Below are 18174 nucleotides of genomic sequence, written 5' to 3'. Positions count from 1 at the left end.
TGATGCTGGAGGGGTGTTGACTGAACATATGGACGTGGCGGTGGTGTAGTTGGAATAAATAGTGCTGACAGTGGAGATATTGACAGTGGAAGTGAGGTGGAGGGGTGTCGTGAAAGGGGCTGACATTGTGTCCTTGGTTCGGATGACAGACCCTAACTACCCGAGAGAATGAAGCCAATTGGAGAATCCCCATCAACCCCGAGCAGAGGGCAGACTGAGGTCAGCAGGAGTTCGACCGAGCAGGAGGAAGGAGAGGAGGACGTCCCGACATTACGCTGTGAGTGAGGGGGGAGGGAGGGGTCCCAACATTATACAGAGTGAGGGGGAGGTGGAGGGACAAGGAGGGAATGGAAGAACAGGGGGTGACTGGGGAGTGGCTTGGTGGGCTCATGTATGAAAATTGCATTTACAGTTTGAGCTGTTGACTTCTTGTTTGATCTGCAGGAATGACTGACAACTAACAGAATGATGGAAATGGTGGTGGATGTAAATATGAAAAGCTAGTAATCAGCAGGGGAGGGGGGAGATGAGTGAAATAAAGCTCTGATAAAAGCGTGAACCTGAATCCTGTTGAAATAGTTATCTTTTGGCAAACCGGGCTGTGTTTCAGGGTATGATTGCACACGGATTTCCTGAAAATGAGCTTTATGACCAGTGTAAAAATGCAGTAAAAATGTGGACCTGAGTTACTTCTTTACCGAAGAAAAAGCAAGGCATAGCCTTAGCACACTTGTTACCACACATAAGTAAGATAGGATGCAAAGGGTTTTGGGAATTGGATGATTTGATCACAGATGAAGATTTGGACAGGTTGCTCGCATTCATGCTTAAAATCGATCAAAAAAGCTTATGAAGCATGATCAGGTTTGGGCACTTTGCAAACTTAAATAAAAGTATTTATGGGGCCATAGCTTCAAATTGAGGGGTGATAGATATAAGACAGATGTCAGAGGTAGTCTCTTTACTCAGAGAGTAGTAGGGGCATGGAACGCTTTGCCAGCAACAGTAGTGGACTCGCCACCTTTACGGGCATTTATATGGTCATCGGATAAACATATGGGTGAAAGTGGAATGGTGTAGGTTAGATAGGCTTCAGATTGCTTTCACAGGTCGGTGCAACATCGAGGGCTGAAGGGCCTGTACTGCACTGTCATGTTCTATGTTCTATTTAGCTTTGTGACAACTCCAGGAATAGTTGGGATAAAATTCCAGTGCACCATGGAGTCTGCATTTTGACAATAGTTGGGTATTGTGTGTGTGTGTGTTTAAGGGAAGGTGGGCAGTTTATACCTGTAACGGTTTGGGGTGAGGGAGTACGTTTGTCTGGGATTTATCTTGTGTGTTTGTGGGCGTTCATTGACTGCAGATCAAGTCTCTGTGTACAGTTGATTTGTGAACACCTATTTGCACACTGACAGTGTGGGCCTGACTGTCTGCATATCTAACAGCCTAGATAGGCAGACAGAATGGGAGGGTGATGACAGTGCTAACAGTAATGGGAATACGATAGGGGTGTAAAGCATTGTTTCCATTTGAACATTCCAGATTCCTTCCTTAGTGAGCCTAAGTTACTGAGGACCAGACAGCTGGTGTTTGCCTATCATGCCGGGAGACACGTTCCTCGCCTTCGGGAACCCCTCAGTCTTTATGCGGTCACATCCTCGGGGTCACAGCTCGCCCCACGATGGCCAATAGAGTGCGAGGTCATCAAGGAACAGATCCACCACATTGGTAAGAACATGGAGAGGTGAATTCAGGAGCTGAGGGAGAGAGGGGGCAATGGTGTCAGGGGTCGGGGTGTGGGGGATGCTGTTGGGAGAAGGGACGGACTGTGTCTGAGACAGCAAAGAGGCCACTCCAGAAAAGGTGCCATTAGAAGAATCTATCCTCATTGGATGTTTGGGCCATGACACCGGTGTGTTTGCGTGGCGTGACCTTTTATTTCTTTGCTGTGGCCGCAGTATGGCTGAATGTTTTTCTTTGTGTTCCTCCTGGCAGAGTGGAGCCCTCGAGAAGCTGAGAGGCTATCCCAGCCCAGTCAACATGAGGAGGTGCCAGAGTGTGGTGGGAAACATGGCAGAACCGTGGTATTTTGTATCGATGGAGGTGAGTTCTGACTCCGAGCTTGCAGTTACAAATTTAACATTCCCATTCTTCTTGTTCAACTCATTTTATGGTGTTATCTTTCTCTGTTTCTGTTATATCTGCCTTCTGGCCACCCATCAGCCAGAAATGACCCCCTGTGTCGGTTCACAATACGGTCTCCTCTATATTGGGGAAGCAAAATGTAGGACACCTACGTTCCGTCCACAAAAAGTGACCCTGAGCTTCCTGTTGCCTGCCATTTTGACACAATGCCATGTTGGCCGGCCTGCACCTCTGCCTCAGGCCTGCTGCAGTTTTCGAGCGAGGCCAAGTGCAAGCTGGAAGAACAGCATCTCGTTTTCCACTTTGGGACCCTGCAGCCTTCAGGACTCCATATCGCGGTCAATCATTTTAGGATCTGTACCCCTTTTACCATGTCCTTTACCCACCCCCTCAGCCTAGGCTTTGTCATCACATAAGCTGCTCTCAGCACAGCCAGCTCATTCTCTCCTCCTCTCGACTCTCAGTTTCACTTCGTCTGGCCTGTTCACCATAGTCTCCTTGTTCACAACCCCTTTGATATCTCTCTCACTCTCACTCGGTCTCACCCCCTCTCTCTTTCTCTCTCACTCACTCTCTCTCCCCACACCCCCCCACCTCTCTCTCTCTGTCTCTCCCCTTCTCCCCGTCTCTCTCTCTCCGTTTCTGACCTCTGTCTCCACCTAACAGCTCACCTCTCCATCACTCCACTACATCTTCAGCATAAATAAAAACTTTTTCCCAGTTGTTATCAGTTCTGACGAAGAGTCACTGGACTCGACACATTAACGCTGCTTTCTTGCAACAGATGCTGCCAGATCTGCTGAGTTTCACTCCCAATTTATATTTTTGTCCCCCAAATTACCCATTTTGCTAACGAGGACTATGTGTTGCCAGTCCTTTCCTCACCTGGGGTTTAACTGTGAACCCATCTCCATGACAAAACTTTTAGACAACCTCACTCATATCAGTATTTGAATCTATTTTCATCTGATTATACACCAATGAGAATCTTTCAGATGTGTCTTTACCCCATCTTATCCCAGGAGTCAGGGGTGGGAGTGGGTTATCAATGACTCCCCGCCCACTGTGAATCCCAGGATGAAGCTTGGGGAAAGGGGCTTCTGACCCTTACAGCTAGGGTCAGCTCTCAATGACAGCCCACCACCCAACACCCTGATCTGAACTGAGCTTATGCATTCCAGCTTTCTGTTGGGAATTAAATGTCTTTATTCCTCATGGATGTCAGGATTGAGTGGCCCTCTTCCTCATGAATAGCTCATGAAGGTTTACAGCATGCAAACAGGCCTTTTAGCCCAACTTGTCCATGGCACCCAGTTTTCACAATTAATCTAGTCCCATTTGCCTGCGTTTGATCCATATCCCTCCATACCTATCCCATTCATGTTCCTGTCCAAATGGTTCTTCAATGACAAAATTGTACTTGCCACCACCACTACCTCTGGCAGCCTATTCCAGACTCGCACCACCTTCTGTGTGAAAACATTACCCCTCCACACTCTTTTGTATCTCTTCCCTCTCAGCTTAAACCTATACCCTCTAGGTTTAGACTCGCCCACCATGGAGAAAAGTTGTTGGCTATCCACCTAAACTACGCCTCTCATGGTTTTATAGACCTCTATAAGGTCTCCTACGCTCCAGGAAGAAAAGTCCCAGCCTATCCATCCTCTCCTTTTAACTCAAACCTTCCAGTCTGGGTAGCATCCTAGTAAATCATTCGAGTTCAATAATATCCTTTCTGGAACAGCACGTGACCAGAACTCCAACTGTGGCCTCACCAACATCTTGTACAGCTGCAACATGATGTCCCAACCTTCATCCCTAAAGCTCTGATTGATGAAAGCATGCATGTCGAAAGCCGCCTTCACCACCCTGTCACTCCAAGGTGACTCCATTTTCGAGGAGCTGGGAACCTGTACCTCGAGATCTCTTTGTTCTAGAGCACTTGCCAGGGCCCTCCCATTGACTGTGTAAGTCCTGCCCCGGTTTTACCTACATAAGTGCAACACCTTGCATTTATCTAAATTAAACTCTATCTGACATTCATCAGCCTAGATCATCAGTTGATGAAGATTACACTGTATTCCCAGATAATCTTTTCATGGTCCACTATACTACTAATCGTGGTGTCATCTGCAAACTTACTAACCATATCTCCTAAATCCTCATCCAAATCATTTGTATAAATGTACAAATAACAGTGGACCCTGCACCCCATCCCTGTGGCAAACCACTGGTCACAGGCCTCCATTTTGAAAAACAACCCTCTCCCACCACCCTCTGTCTTCTACCTTCTAGCCAAGTGTGTATGCAATTGGCTAACTCTTCCTGGATCTCATGAGATTTAACCTTACTCAACAACCCACCCATGTTGCTTAAGTCCATGTAGACAATGTCTACTGCACTACCCTCATCTATTTTCATAGTCTGCCCTTTAAAAATCTCAATCAAATCCGTGAGACACAAATTTCCCAGACACAAAGCCATGCTGACTATCCAAATGAGTCCTTGCGACTCCAAATGCCTGTAGATCCTGTCTCTCAGAATCTCCTCTCACAACGTACCCACCACAGATGTTAGGCTCATCAGTTTGTAGTTCCCAAGCATTTCCCTACAGCCTTTCTTTAATAATAGCACAACATTAGCCACCCTCCAATCTTCAGGCACTTCACCTGTGGCTGTTGGTGATACCAATATCTCTGCTATGGATCCTGCAATCCCCTCCCTAGCCTCCCACTTCATCAGGTCCCAGGAATCTGATGAAGATTAGCGCTTTTTAAGATGTCCAGCACCTTCTATTCTCTAAACAGGAGTGTCTTCAAGACTTCACTATTTATTTCCCAAGCTGACTAGCTTGATGGTAAATACTGATGAGAAATATTCATTTAGGATTTCACCCATCTCTTGTGGCTCCGCACATAGATGGTCTTGTTGATCTTTAAGAGGTCCTTTCTCTCCCTAGTTACTCTTTTGCCCTTCATGTACTTGTAGGAACTTGTAGAATACCTTTAGATTCTCCTCTAACTTATTTGCCAAAGCCACCTTGTGTCCCCTTCTTGATTTTTTTTTGGTTGAATGCCCACACCCTCAAGGAATTAATTTGAGTCCAGCTGTCTATACATGTCATATGCCTCCTTCTCTTTCTTGACCAGAGCCCCAATAAATCTAGTCAGTCAGTGTTCCCCACTCCTGCCAGCCTCACCATTCACTCTAATAGGAACATGCTGGCCCTGAATCCTCATTAACTCACTTTTGAAAACTTCCCACTTCACAGACATTCTTTTGCTTGCAAATAGCTTCTCCCAATCAACTTTTGAAAGTTCCTGTCTAACACCATTAAAATTGGCCTTGTCCTAATTTAGAACTTGAACCAGTGGACTGGACCAAACCTTTTCCATAGCTATTTTACAAACTAACGGAATTATAGTCACTGGTCCCAAAGTGCTCTACATACTGCAAGAGAAATTCTTCCTGGATATGCTTAACAAACATCTCTCCATCCAAGCGTTGAACAATATGGCAGTCCCAATCAATGCTGGGCAAGCTAAAAATCCCCCACTATTACATACCAGTTATTTTTGCAGATACCTGTGATCTCCTGACATATTTGCTACTCAATCTCCTGACATATTTGCTACTCAATCTCCTGACATATTTGCTACTCAATCTCCTGCTGACTGTTGGGGTCGGGCCTACAATACAATGCTGTCAAAGTGATCTCCCCCCTTTTATTTTTCAGTTCTACCCAGATAGACTCAGTGGACAAGCCCTCAACAGTATCTTCTCTCAGTACTGCCGTGATGTTCTCCCAAATCAAAAATGCAACTCTCCCTCCTCTCTTGCCTCTTTTTCTACCCTTCCTATAGCATTTGTTTCCCGGCACACTGAACTGCCAATCCTGTCCCTCCCTCAGCCATGTTTTGTGATAGTTATAATATCCCAGTTCCATGTAGCCATCCATGTCCTGAGTTAATTTACCTTGACTGTCAGGCCTCTTGCATTGAAATAAATGCAGACTTCCCTTGCTTCCTGTTGTGCTCTTGCCTGCCCTGTCTAATAGCAGGAGTACCAACACTGCCTTTAATATTTAACTTGCTTTCATTAACTTTTACTTACTATCTTCAACCTTCTCTTTCATCTCCCTACTGCTTTGGATCCCACCCTCCCCGCCACACCAGTTTAAACCCGAGCAAGTGGCTCTAGCAAATATTCCCACCTGGATAATTGTCCCCCTCCAGTTCAAGTTCAAGATGTACAGGTCATCTCCATCCCAGAAGAGATCCTAATGATCCAAGAATCTGAATCCCTGGACCAGCTCTCAAGCCACGCATTCGTCTGCCAAATTCTCCGATTCTTACTCTCACTAACACATGGCTCCTGAAGTTGTCCCGACATTGCTACCCTTGAATCCTGCATTTTAACTTGCTGCCGAACTCCCTCTAATCACTCTTGAGGACCTCAGGCCTTTTCCAAATGGGCCATTGGTACCAATGTGTACAATGACCTCTGCCAGCCTCTGAAGAATTTCATGCAACCGCTCAAAGACATCCTCGACCCCGGCACTAGGGAGGCAACACACCATTCTGGCGCCTCCATAGCGACCACAGAAACGCCTGGCTGTGCTCCTGACTAGCGAGTTTGCCTACCAGTGATGGAAAAGGATAGGCCGGATCTAAATGTTAAAGTTCTAAATTGGAGGAAGGCTAATTTTGATGGTATTAGACTAGAATTTTCAAAAGTCGACTGGGGGCAGATGTTCGCAGGTAAAGGAACAGCTGGAAAATGGGAAGCCTTCAGAAATGAGATAATGGGAGTCCAGAGACAGAATTTTCATGTTAGGGTGAATGGAAAGGCTGGGAGGTGTAGGGAATGCGAGATGACTAGATAAATTTAGGTTTCGGTCAACAAGAAGAAGGAAGCATATGTCAGGTATAAGTGAGTACTGCAGATGCTGGAGATTAGAGCCAAGAGTGTGGTGCTGGAAAAGCACAGCACGTCAGGCAGCATCCGAGGAGCAGGAAAATTCACGTTTTGGGCAAAAGCCCAGTTATAGACAGCAGAGGTTGAGTGATCCCTTGGAAGAGTATAGCAGCAGTAGGAGTACACTTAAGAGGGAAATCAGGAGGGCAAAAAGGGGACATGAGATAGCTTTGGTAAATAAGGTTAAGATGAATCCAAAGGGTTTTTATAAACATATTAAGGACAAAAAGGGAGAGGATAGGGCCCCTCAAAGGTTGCAAAGCAGCCAATGTGTGGAGCCACAGGAGATGGGGAGATACTAAACAAGTATTTTGCATCAGTGTTTACTGTGGAGAAGGATGTGGAAGATATAGAATGTGGAAAAATAGCTGGTGACATTTAAAGGAGGAGATGCTGGATGTCGTACAACACATAAGAGTGGATAAATTCCCAGGACCTGATCAGGTGTACCCGAGAACTCTGTGGGAAGCTAGGGAAGTGATTGCTGGGCCTCTTGCTGAGATATTTGTATCATCGATAGTCACAGGTGAGGGGCTGGATGACTGGAGGTTGGCTAACGTGGTACCACTGTTTAAGAAAGAGGGTACGGAAAAGCCAGGGAACTAAAGACTGGTGAGCCTGACATTGGTGGTGGACAAATTGTTGGAGGGAATCCTGAGGGACAGGACGTACATGTATTTGGAAAGGCAAGGACTGATTAGAGATATTCAACATGGCTTTGTGCGTGGGAAATCATGTCTCACGAACTTGATTAAATTTTTTGAAGAAGTAGCAAAGAGGATTAATGTGGGCAGTGAAGTAGACGTGATCTATATGGATTTCAGTAAGGTGTTCGACAAGGTTCCCCATGGGAGACTGGTTAACAAGGTTGGATCTCATGGAATACAGGGAGAACTAGCCATTTGGATACAGAACTGGCTCAAAGGCAGAAGACAGAGGGTGGTGGTGGTGGGTTGCTTTTCAGACTGGAGGCCTGTGATCAGTGGAGTGCCCTAAGGATCGGTGCTGGGTCCACTAATTTTGTCATTTCTATAAATGATTTAGACGTGAACATAGTGGGTATAGTCATCGCAGATGACACCAAAATTGGAGGTGTGGACAGCAAAGAGTAAAACAGGATCTTGATTAGATGGGCCAGTGGGCCGAGGAGTGGCAGATGGAGTTTAGATAAATGTGAGGTGCTGCATTTTGGAAAGGCAAATCAGGGCAGGACTAACACACTTAATGGTAAGGTTCTGGGGCGTGTTGCTGAACAAAGAGACCTTGAAGGTTCATATCTCCTTGAAAGTGGAGTAGCAGGTAGATAGGATAGTGAAGAAGGTGTTTGGTATGCTTTCCTGTGTTGAGTATATGAGTTGGGAGGTCACCTTGCAGCTGTACATTGGTTTAGGCCACTTTTGGAATATTGTGTGCAATTCTGGTCTCCTTCCTTTGAGAAGGATGTTGTGAAACTTGAAAGGATTCAGAAAAGATTTACAAGAATGTTGCCAGGTTTGGAGGACTTGAGCTAGAGGGAGAGGCTGAACAGGCTGGGGCTGTTTTCCCTGGAGCATCGGAGGCTGAGAAGTTTATAAAATCATAAGGGGCATGAATAGGATAAAGATAAGACCTTTTCCCTGGGGTGGGGGAGTCCAGAACTAGAGGATATAGGTTTACGGTGAGAGGGGGTAGATATAAAAGGGACCTAAGGGGCAATTCTTTTCACGCAGAGGGCGATGTTTTTATAGAATGGGCTGCCAGAGGGAGTGGTGGAGGTTGGTTCAATTACAGCATTTAGAAGGCATCTGAATGGGTACATGAATAGGAAGGGTTTAGAGAGATATGAGCCAAGTGCTGGGAAATGGGACTAGATTAATTTAGGCTATGTAAATGCATGGCCGAGTTGGACTGAAGGGTCTGTTTCCATGCTGTTCATCTCTATGACTCTACTAATGCTTGTTTGGACTTAGCTTGAGCCTGGTCTACAGCAGAGCCAGTTGCAGTGCCACAACCTAGCTATTCCACCATTGCCATCCACCTCCACCCCCACCTCCCCCACCCCCATCCCCCCAAACAGTGTCCAAAATGGTATATCTGTTAGAGAGGGGAATGACCACAGGAGATTTCTGCAGTAGCTGCCTGCCTCTCCTGGCAATTACCGATATGCTGACTGAAGTTGTGGTGTGAACTGTGGATGTTGGGATTGAGTGCCCCTCTTCCCAATCGATGTTGAGATTGGGTGCCCCTCTTCCCAATGGATGTTGGGATTGGGTGCCCCTCTTCCCAATGGATGTTGCGATTGAGTGCCCCTCTTCCCTGTGGATGTTGGAATTGAGAGGTCCCTCTTCCCTGGGGATATTAGGATTGAGAGGTCCCTCTCTTTGTAGAAGGTGAGATTGAGTGTCTCTCTTCCCTGTGGATGTTGGGATTGGTCGGTCCATCTTTCCCTTTGGTGTTGGGATTGAATGGCCTTCTTCCCCGAGGATATTGGGATTGAGCGGCCCATCTCCGTGTTATTGCCCTGCCTTTATCTGTTCTGTGGTGGTATTTCCTGCTTGATGCTGTGTGCTCTGACAGCCAGGAAAGGTTCGTACTTCACCCGCTCCCGTATTGGGGGTCACCGAGGTCTGCTCCATCTCGCTACAGCTGGTGCCGACAGCGAGGCGCTGATCTTCGAGTCGAGATTTGAGAGCGGAAACCTGCAGAAAGCCGTCAGAGTGTGAGTACGATTCTTGTGTGGACTGTGAGGATAGCTCTCTGCTGCTCTGTGCCACATCCTGACCTGTCCACTCCTTTTCACCCTCTTGTGAGGTTGAAGCCCCCTTCCCTGTCCCACACCCACCAGCTGGACTATGGACCTACCTTCTACTTGGTGTTTGCGTTGACCGTATAGCCCCGGGCTGTGTTAGCTTGTCTGGGTGTTTGCTCTGGGGAGGGATCAGGATGGCTGATGCAGGGAGGCAGCCTGTTCCAGGCAGAGGGTAGGGTGGGGTGGGGTTGGTGTAGGGGTAGACTGGGCATTGGTAGTGAGGTTCACTTTGCTAACGGGGCGGTTCCTGTGTTGCAGAGGGACGTACGATTATGAGCTGACTCTCCGCACGGACCTGTACACAGATAAACACACCCAGTGGTATTATTTCAGAGTGAGGAATACCAAGGCAGGAGTCACCTATCGCTTCACTATTGTCAACTTGATGAAGGCCAGCAGCCTGTACAGCCAGGGCCTGAAGCCTCTCCTGTACTCGGAGCAGGAGGCTACGCAGAGGCAGGTGGGCTGGTACCGAGTGGGCCAGCAGATCCGCTACTACAAGAATGGCCTGAGCCATGAGGGCAGGAGCCTGTACTCACTGACCTGGAGTTTAAAGTTCCCCCATAGAAATGACACGTGCTATTTTGCCCACTCGTACCCGTACACCTACAGCCACCTACAACGCTACCTGGCAGCCATCGCCAGTGACCCAGTCCAGTCCCAGTACTGCAAGGTACGGGTCTTATGCCACAGCCTGGCAGGCAATATCGTGCCCGTACTGACCATTACCTCACCGGCCAGGAGCCACGAGACCAGCCCTGCCAAGAAGGCAGTGGTGGTGACGGCCAGAGTTCACCCAGGGGAGACCAACAGCTCCTGGGTGATGGCTGGCTTCCTGGATCACCTCCTGGGCAACTCGGACGATGCCTGTCTCCTACGCGACATGTTCATCTTTAAAGTGGTTCCCATGCTCAACCCAGACGGGGTGATAACAGGCAACTACCGCTGCTCGCTGACAGGTCGTGACCTGAACCGGAACTACCGCACCATGCTTCGGGAGGCGTTCCCCTGTGTCTGGCACACCAGGAATATGGTGCAGCGGTGAGTGACCGAATCTCCGGTAACTGAGACTCCAGTAACATGGTGCGGAAATGAGTGTCGGGGTAACCTAGATACCAGGGAGATCGAGGGTGGTGAATGGGGAGGGTGTGAATGTGGAAATGGTGAAACTACAAAGCTGACGGTGAATGACGATGATTTGAAGAGCCAGACGGTGATTGTGGAGGGGGTAAACAGGAAGCATGTGAATTGACAGCGGGTGAATGTGGTGGATACGTAAACAAACAGGGTAAACTGGGCAAGGGTGAACAGGAAATCGGTGAATGGGGAGAGGGTGTGAATAGGGAGTGCCAGGGACCTGGGTTCAATTCCGGCCTCAGGCGACTGTCTGTGTGGAGTTTGCACATTCCCCCCGTGTCTGCGTGGGTTTCCTCTGGGTGCTACGGTCTCCTCCCACAATGCAAAAATGTGCAGGTTAGGTGAATTGGCTGTGCTAAATTGCCCATAGTGTTAGGTGCATTAGTCAGAGGGAAATGGGTCTGGGTGGGTTACTCTTCGGAGGGTCGGTGTGGACTGGTTGGGCCGAAGGGCCTGTTCCACACTGTAGGGAATCTGATCTAATCTATATTGAATGAGGAGAGTGTGAATGTGTAGAATGAGAATGGGCAGCTGGTGAGGGTGTAAATGTGGTAAATATTGAAGAGGGGGATATTGAATGAGGAAGGATTAAATATTAAATGGGGTGAAGGTAAACAGTGAGGCTCCCCCCCCCCCCCCATCCCCCCCAGGTTACTGGAGGAGCGGGACGTGGTCATTTACTGTGACTTCCATGGACACAGCAGGAAGAACAACGCATTCATGTATGGCTGCAACAACAACGAGACTGCATCACTGCGATTCCAGGAGAGGATCTTCCCCCTCATGATGAGTAAAAATGCAGCGGATAAGGTACTGGAGCATGTGGCTGGGGTGGGGGTTTGGGGCGGTGGTGTGGGGATTGTGTGATGAACCATGCACCATGTCTGTATAAGTGGAGTGTGTGGTGGGGTTGGGAATTAGGAGGTAGGGGTGGGAGGGAATGGGGGCAGGGTTTTGGGTGTCAGTGCGTTTAGGTTTTTGGTGTTTTGGTTGCATGACAGTGTGTAAACCTGTTCCACGTGAGAATTCTAAGATGCCTCCCAGGATAAGACAGCAAGTCTGCTTGAAATGGTGTCAAACTGAGCTCTGGATTTCTATGTTTGAGCAGCCGCTGGGAACTGGATGGCTTTGTGCGAACACCATGAGTCGCTAGAATGCGCTAGCCATCCAGAACATTAGTTTGTGGCCATGGGTTTGAATCCCACAATGGCAGGTCATGAAATTAATCCGTCAATAAAGATCTGGAACTTAAGAGCTAGTCCAACAGCAGACACTGTTGCTTGTCATTAAAAACACACTTTATGGGTAGGAATACCCAGTCTGGCCTCTATGTGACTCCAGACCCACAGCAATGTGGTTGACTCTTAACTAATTTAGCATAATACATCTGGACAATAGATGCTGGCCCAGCCAATGATGCACACGCCTCATGAATTAATTTTTTAAAAAACCTCCTAATTTGTGAGGAAAAAACACACCCAAAGAAATAGTATCGCCGGAAATCAGAAACAAAAACACAAATTGCTGGGAAAACTCAGAAGCCTGGCAGTATCTATGAAGAGAAAGTAGAGTTAATGTTTTGAGTCCTTTCCTCAGAGCTCTCCTCCTTAATTTGTGAGATTGTGAGCCTTACAGAGAGCATATTTCTGAGTGGCACGGTGGCTCAGTGGTTAACACTGCTGCCTCACAGCGCCAGGAACCCGAGTTCGATTCCAGCCTCGGGTGACTGTCTGTGTGGAGTTTGCACATTCTCCCTATGTCTGCGTGGGTTTCCTCCAGTTTCCTCCCACAGTCCAAAGATGTGCCGGTTAGGTGAACTGGCCATGCTGAATTGCCCAAAGTGTTCAGCAATGTGCAGGTTAGGTGCATTATTCTGAGGTAAATGTAGAGTAGTAGGGTAGGGGAATGGGTCTGTGTGGGTCACTCTTCCGAGTGTCAGTGTGGACTTGCTGGCCCGAAGGGCCGATTTCCACATTGTAGGGATTCTATGTGGTCACCCTACAGCTCAAGGAGGCAGGAAATAATTAGTGCAAGAATCCCCCCAAGTGTATTTGACCCTGTAGCCAGCTTTGAATTCTGAATCCTGTTAACAGCGAAGGTTCATTAAGGGAATGCAGCCAGATTTCAAAACACCACAGAGGCATAAGGAAGACTGGAAGAGCCGTACTGATTGGCAATTCAATCATTTTGAGAGCAGTTTTGAGTTGGCATTAATCATTGCCTCTGTGTGTCCAGGATCAAGGATGTCATTGAATGGCTGCACCCTGGGAGTATAATGTTGTGATCCCCATCAGTACCAATTGTTTTACAATATTTACAACCTGCTGTCTGGTCTTGGGCTTTCTACTGGGTTTTCTGCAAAAATACACCTTCCCTTTTCTCCCAATGTATTGTTCTCCTTTGGCCAGGCGAGTCCCTCAGCATGTTACAAAGTCTTGTCTGTTCTCCCATTACTACCCTCGAGCAACACTGGCGCCATCCCCTACCTTTTCCTCCGCTACATCAATGACTGTATCGACACTACCTCCTGCTCCCACAAGGAGGTTGAACAGTTCATCAACTTCACTACACCTTCCACCCCGACCTCAAGTTCACCTGGACCGTCTCAGGCACCTCCCTCCCCTTCCTGGACCTCTCCATCTCCATCTCCGGCAACCGACAAATGGCGGACACCTTCTACAAACCCACCGACTCCCACAGATACCTGGACTACATCTCCTCCCACCCTGTCTCCTGTAAAAACGCCATTCCTTATTCCCAATTCCTCCGTCTCCACTTTTAGGAGGACCAATTCTCCCATAGATTATCCCAGATGGCCTCCTTCTTAAAAGACAGCAATTTCCCCTCCCACGTGGTCGACGATGCCCTCCAGCACATCTCCTCCACTTCCCGCACCATCGCCCTTGAACCCCACCCCTCCCAACACAAGGATAGAATGCCCATCCTCACCTTCCACCCCACCAATCTTCAGATACATCGCATCATCCTCTGCTATTTCTGCCACCTACAAACAGACCCCACCACTAGGGATATATTTCCCTCCCCACACCTATCAGTGCTCCGGAGAGACCATTCCCTCCACGACTCCCTCGTCAGATCCACTTCCCCAGCCAGCCACTCCCAGCACCCTCCCCTGCCACCACAAGGAGTGCAAAGCCTGCGCCCACACCTCCCCCCTCCCTCACCTCCATCCAAGGCTCCAAAGGATCTTTCCACATTTGACAGAAATTCCACCAATGTCATCTATTGTATCCATTGCACCCGATGTGGTCTCCTCTACGTCGGGGAGACAGGACTGCAACTTGCAGATTGTTTCAGAGAACATCTCTGGGACACCCGAACCAACCAACCCCACTGCCCTGGGGCTCAACACTTCAACTCCCCCCTCCCAGTCCGTCAAGGACATGCAGGTCTGGGCCTCTTTCATCACCAAATCCTAACCACCCGACACCTGGAGGAAGAACACCTCATCTTCTGCTTTGGGACCCTGCGAACACACGGCCTCCTCCCATTTATCTCTCAGCACCCCTGGCCCAAAAGCCTCATTCCTGATGAGGGGCTTATGCCTGAAACGTTGATTCTCCTGCTCTTCGGATGCTGCCTGACCTGCTGTGTTTTTCCGGCACCACACTCTCGACTCTGATCTCCAGCATCTGCAGTCCTCACTTGCCTCTAGCTGATGATCAACAAGCTCAGAGCTTCTTCACATGTTTATAGCTTTCTGCAGAGCAAGTTCCTTTACTCTGGGCTGGTATGTCTCTCATGCCTAATGCAATCCTATCACATATGAAATTAGATTTCACTTTTTTAGATTAGATTAGATTACTTACAGTGTGGAAAGAGGCCCTTCGGCCCAACAGGTCCACACCCACCCACCGAAGCACAACCCACCCATACCCCTACATTTACCCCTTTAACCTAACACTACGGGCAATTTAGTATGGCCAATTCACCTGACCCGCACATCTTTGTGACTGTGGGAGTAAACCGGAGCACCCGGAGGAAACCCACACAGACACGGGGAGAACGTGCAAACTCCACACAGTCAGTCGCCTGAGTCGGGAATTGAACCCGGGTCTCTGGTGCTGTGAGGCAGCAGTGCTAACCACTGTGCCACCGTGCCGCACGCCCACTTATCCAAACTCTAACCCTGTAAGTATTTCTGTCCTCATAGTGCTTTTTTTTAAAAGCAGCCTGAGAGAATTCCTGGTGATTCATGGGAATTTGTTTACATTTGTGATTCAGGAACAGATTATTTAACTCTCAAGACAAGCATTTCAACCCACTGTTAAAGATTTCACACTTTACAGATGTGAAAGAGGAGGAAATTCTCACTGGTGTGGATAGAATGATAGAATCATAAAATTAACAGAGGTGGTAGAGGCAGGCACGGTAGATTCACTTAAGATGCGTCTGGATAGATGCATGAGTAGGTGGGGAGCAGAGGGATACAAATGCTTAGCAATTGACCGACAGGTTTAGACAGTACATTTGGATCGGCTCAGGCTTGGAGGGCCGAAGGGCCTCTTCCTGGGCTGTAAATTTTCTTTATTCTTTGTTCTTTGAAGGAGACCACCATCGTGTGCGTACCAACTTCCCTGTGCAGGTGGTCTCGGTTCTCCGATCTCTGCAACCCTCTAAATTTGTTACTTGCAAGACTATGTGCAGCTCTCATTTGAAGCCTCCTCTGGAATCGACCACCACTCTGCCAGGCAGGGCATTCCAAATCACATTTTGGGAAGATGTGAATACATTGGAGAGAATCCAGAACCAACTGACAAGAATAGTTCCAGAAATGAGAAACCTCAATTATGAGGGTAGAATGGAGAGGTTGTGACTTCACGTTGGAGTGCGGAAAGCGAAAAGGAAGTCTGGAGTAGCTTTTCAAAAGAAAATCATAAGACGTCTGGATATAGTTCAGCAGGATAAACTGTTCCTGCTCGTAAAAGAGCAAGAGAGAACAGTTTTAAAGAGAGTTGTAAAGTTAACAAATATGAGGTAGGAAAAATGTTTTCACACTGAAAGGGAATTGGGTCAAGAATGTACTGTCTAGAGTGTGGGGGGGAGGCAGGTTCACTCGAGGGGTTAGGGTCTGGAATGTACTATCTGAGAGTGGGGGGGGAGGCAGGTTCACTCAAGGGATTAGGGTCTGGAATGTACTGTCTGACAGGGTGGGCAAGGGGAGGTTCACTTGAGGGGTTAGGGTCTGGAATGTACTGTCTGACAGTGTGGGCGAGGGGAGGTTCACTCAAGGGGTTAGGGTTTGGAATGTACTGTCTGACAGTGTGGGGGTGGAGGACAATGTTCACTCAAGCAGTTAGGGTCTGGAATGTCCTGTCTGAGAGTGTGAGGGGGCAGGCAGGTTCACTGGAGGGGTTAGGGTCTGGAATGTACTGTGTGACAGTGTGTGGGGGAGACAGATTCACTTGAGGCTGTCAAGAGGGAAGTATGATTCGGAGATGCCGGTGTTGGACTGGGGTGTACAAAGTTAAAAATCACACTGTTGTCTGAAAAGGTACAATGCACAGTGTTACAGGAAGAAGGCAGGAGAATGGCACTAAGTGAACATTCATTTGGGATGTTGGTGCACACATGACGGGTTAAATAAACTGGGTGGGCGGGTATTTGAGGTAATGCTGGCTGTGGGGTGGAGGTGCTGGGTTGTGTTCGTAAATGGTCTGGCAGTTCCTCCTGTTCTCAGGAAGACATTTTTGTTTTCATCATGGCTTGTGTGTGACAATGGCTAAGCAATGGCATTTATTACCATCACTAATTAGGGCAGTTAAGAGTCAACCACATTGTTGTCAGTCTGGGGCCACAGAGACGACAGACCAGGTAAGGTTTCCTTCCTTGAACAACATGAATGAACCAGATATATTTTGACATATCATGGTCATCATCAGACAAAACTCTAATTCCAGATTTTTATTGAATTCAAATTCCGCCATCTGCTGTAGCAGGATTTGAATCCAGGTCCCCCGAACCTGGATCTCTGGATTAGCCGTCCAGTGATAATACCACTAGCCCACTGCTTCCCTGTCAAAGAATTTCTAGGTGGGAGTGTACAAGGTGTTTGTCAGGGTTGGGGTGGACGGTGTTGTAATCCTGGCCGCCTTCACTGCATGTCGTCTGTCCCTGGGGAAACAACTTCCATTTGAGCTTCAAAGGGTGGTTTCCCTACACAGACTGAGCCCCTTCCCCCACACCAGGGTCTGTCATTCCTCTACTGAGCTGATGGTGCAGTGCCCTAGTTTGAGCTTGTCTCAAGTGGGTTAGTGACCTTTCTGGGGATGGAGCTGGGATGGTTATCAATTTGCTGGTAAACCATTGAAATGTCAGTAGTGCTTGAAGTATAAGTGAACGAACAGGTCACTGACTGCCCCTGTTCATGTCAGTTTTCTTATCAGAGTTGCAAGTTCAAAGTTCAAAGGGGAAAGGAGGGCACAGGTCGGATTGTGATGTGGAGGATGGGAATAACTCACAGTTACACAATGGAAACAACCTTTGCGGGATCCACCCTGGGTGAGTAGAGTGTTCTCATTGCTCACCCTAACCTCACATGGGTCAGTTATACATACTCTGGAACCACTCAGTACCGGCTAATGGTTGGCATTGTGTGTTATCACCAATCCTCCTTTCAGCGCTGGTTCTAAGGACATGTTTAATTAACAGTGGGTTCAGGGTGGATCTTAAGTGACAAGAAGAGACACTTGCCTGAACAATAAGATGTAGTTTATTGTATGTTGGACCTTGTTACAAGTCACATAGACACAATTATTATCAGGAACCAGGGATAAGACCATAAGACATAGGAGCAGAAATTAGGCCATTCAGCCCTTTGAGTCTGCTCCGCCATTCAATCATGGCTACCAGCACACCAACATCAATGTAGACTTTCCGCCACAAATTCATCTGCACCTCCACACACATCATTTACTGCATCCGCTGCACCCGCTGTGGACTCCTCTACATTGGGGAGACAGGCCGCCTACTTGCGGAACGTTTCAGAGAACACCTCTGGGACACCCGGACCAACCAACCCAACCACCCCGTGGCTCGACACTTTAACTCCCCCTCCCACTCCACCAAGGACATGTAGGTCCTTGGACTCCTCCATCGCCAGA

At 48.0% G+C, this 18174-nt stretch overlaps 1 protein-coding gene across 1 annotated transcript in view; it reads left to right on the top strand.

Annotated features, from left to right (window-relative positions):
- The window catches only part of agbl2 (AGBL carboxypeptidase 2), a 60152-nt gene that overhangs the window by 28259 nt on the left and 13719 nt on the right, over positions 1 to 18174 (top strand). Inside the window, exons 3-9 of the mRNA XM_043706450.1 lie at positions 150 to 277; positions 1546 to 1731; positions 1999 to 2106; positions 9682 to 9823; positions 10172 to 10954; positions 11701 to 11860; positions 17446 to 17572. Of these exons, the coding sequence (XP_043562385.1) occupies positions 169 to 277; positions 1546 to 1731; positions 1999 to 2106; positions 9682 to 9823; positions 10172 to 10954; positions 11701 to 11860; positions 17446 to 17572 (1615 nt within the window). The 5' untranslated portion in view covers positions 150 to 168. The remainder of the gene's footprint in view (positions 1 to 149; positions 278 to 1545; positions 1732 to 1998; positions 2107 to 9681; positions 9824 to 10171; positions 10955 to 11700; positions 11861 to 17445; positions 17573 to 18174) is intronic.

The sequence above is a fragment of the Chiloscyllium plagiosum genome, chromosome 16 (genome assembly GCF_004010195.1).
Source record: "Chiloscyllium plagiosum isolate BGI_BamShark_2017 chromosome 16, ASM401019v2, whole genome shotgun sequence".
Lineage (NCBI taxonomy): Eukaryota > Metazoa > Chordata > Chondrichthyes > Orectolobiformes > Hemiscylliidae > Chiloscyllium > Chiloscyllium plagiosum.
Note: the sequence above shows the minus strand (reverse complement) of the source record. Positions and strands in the feature narration are given on the sequence as shown.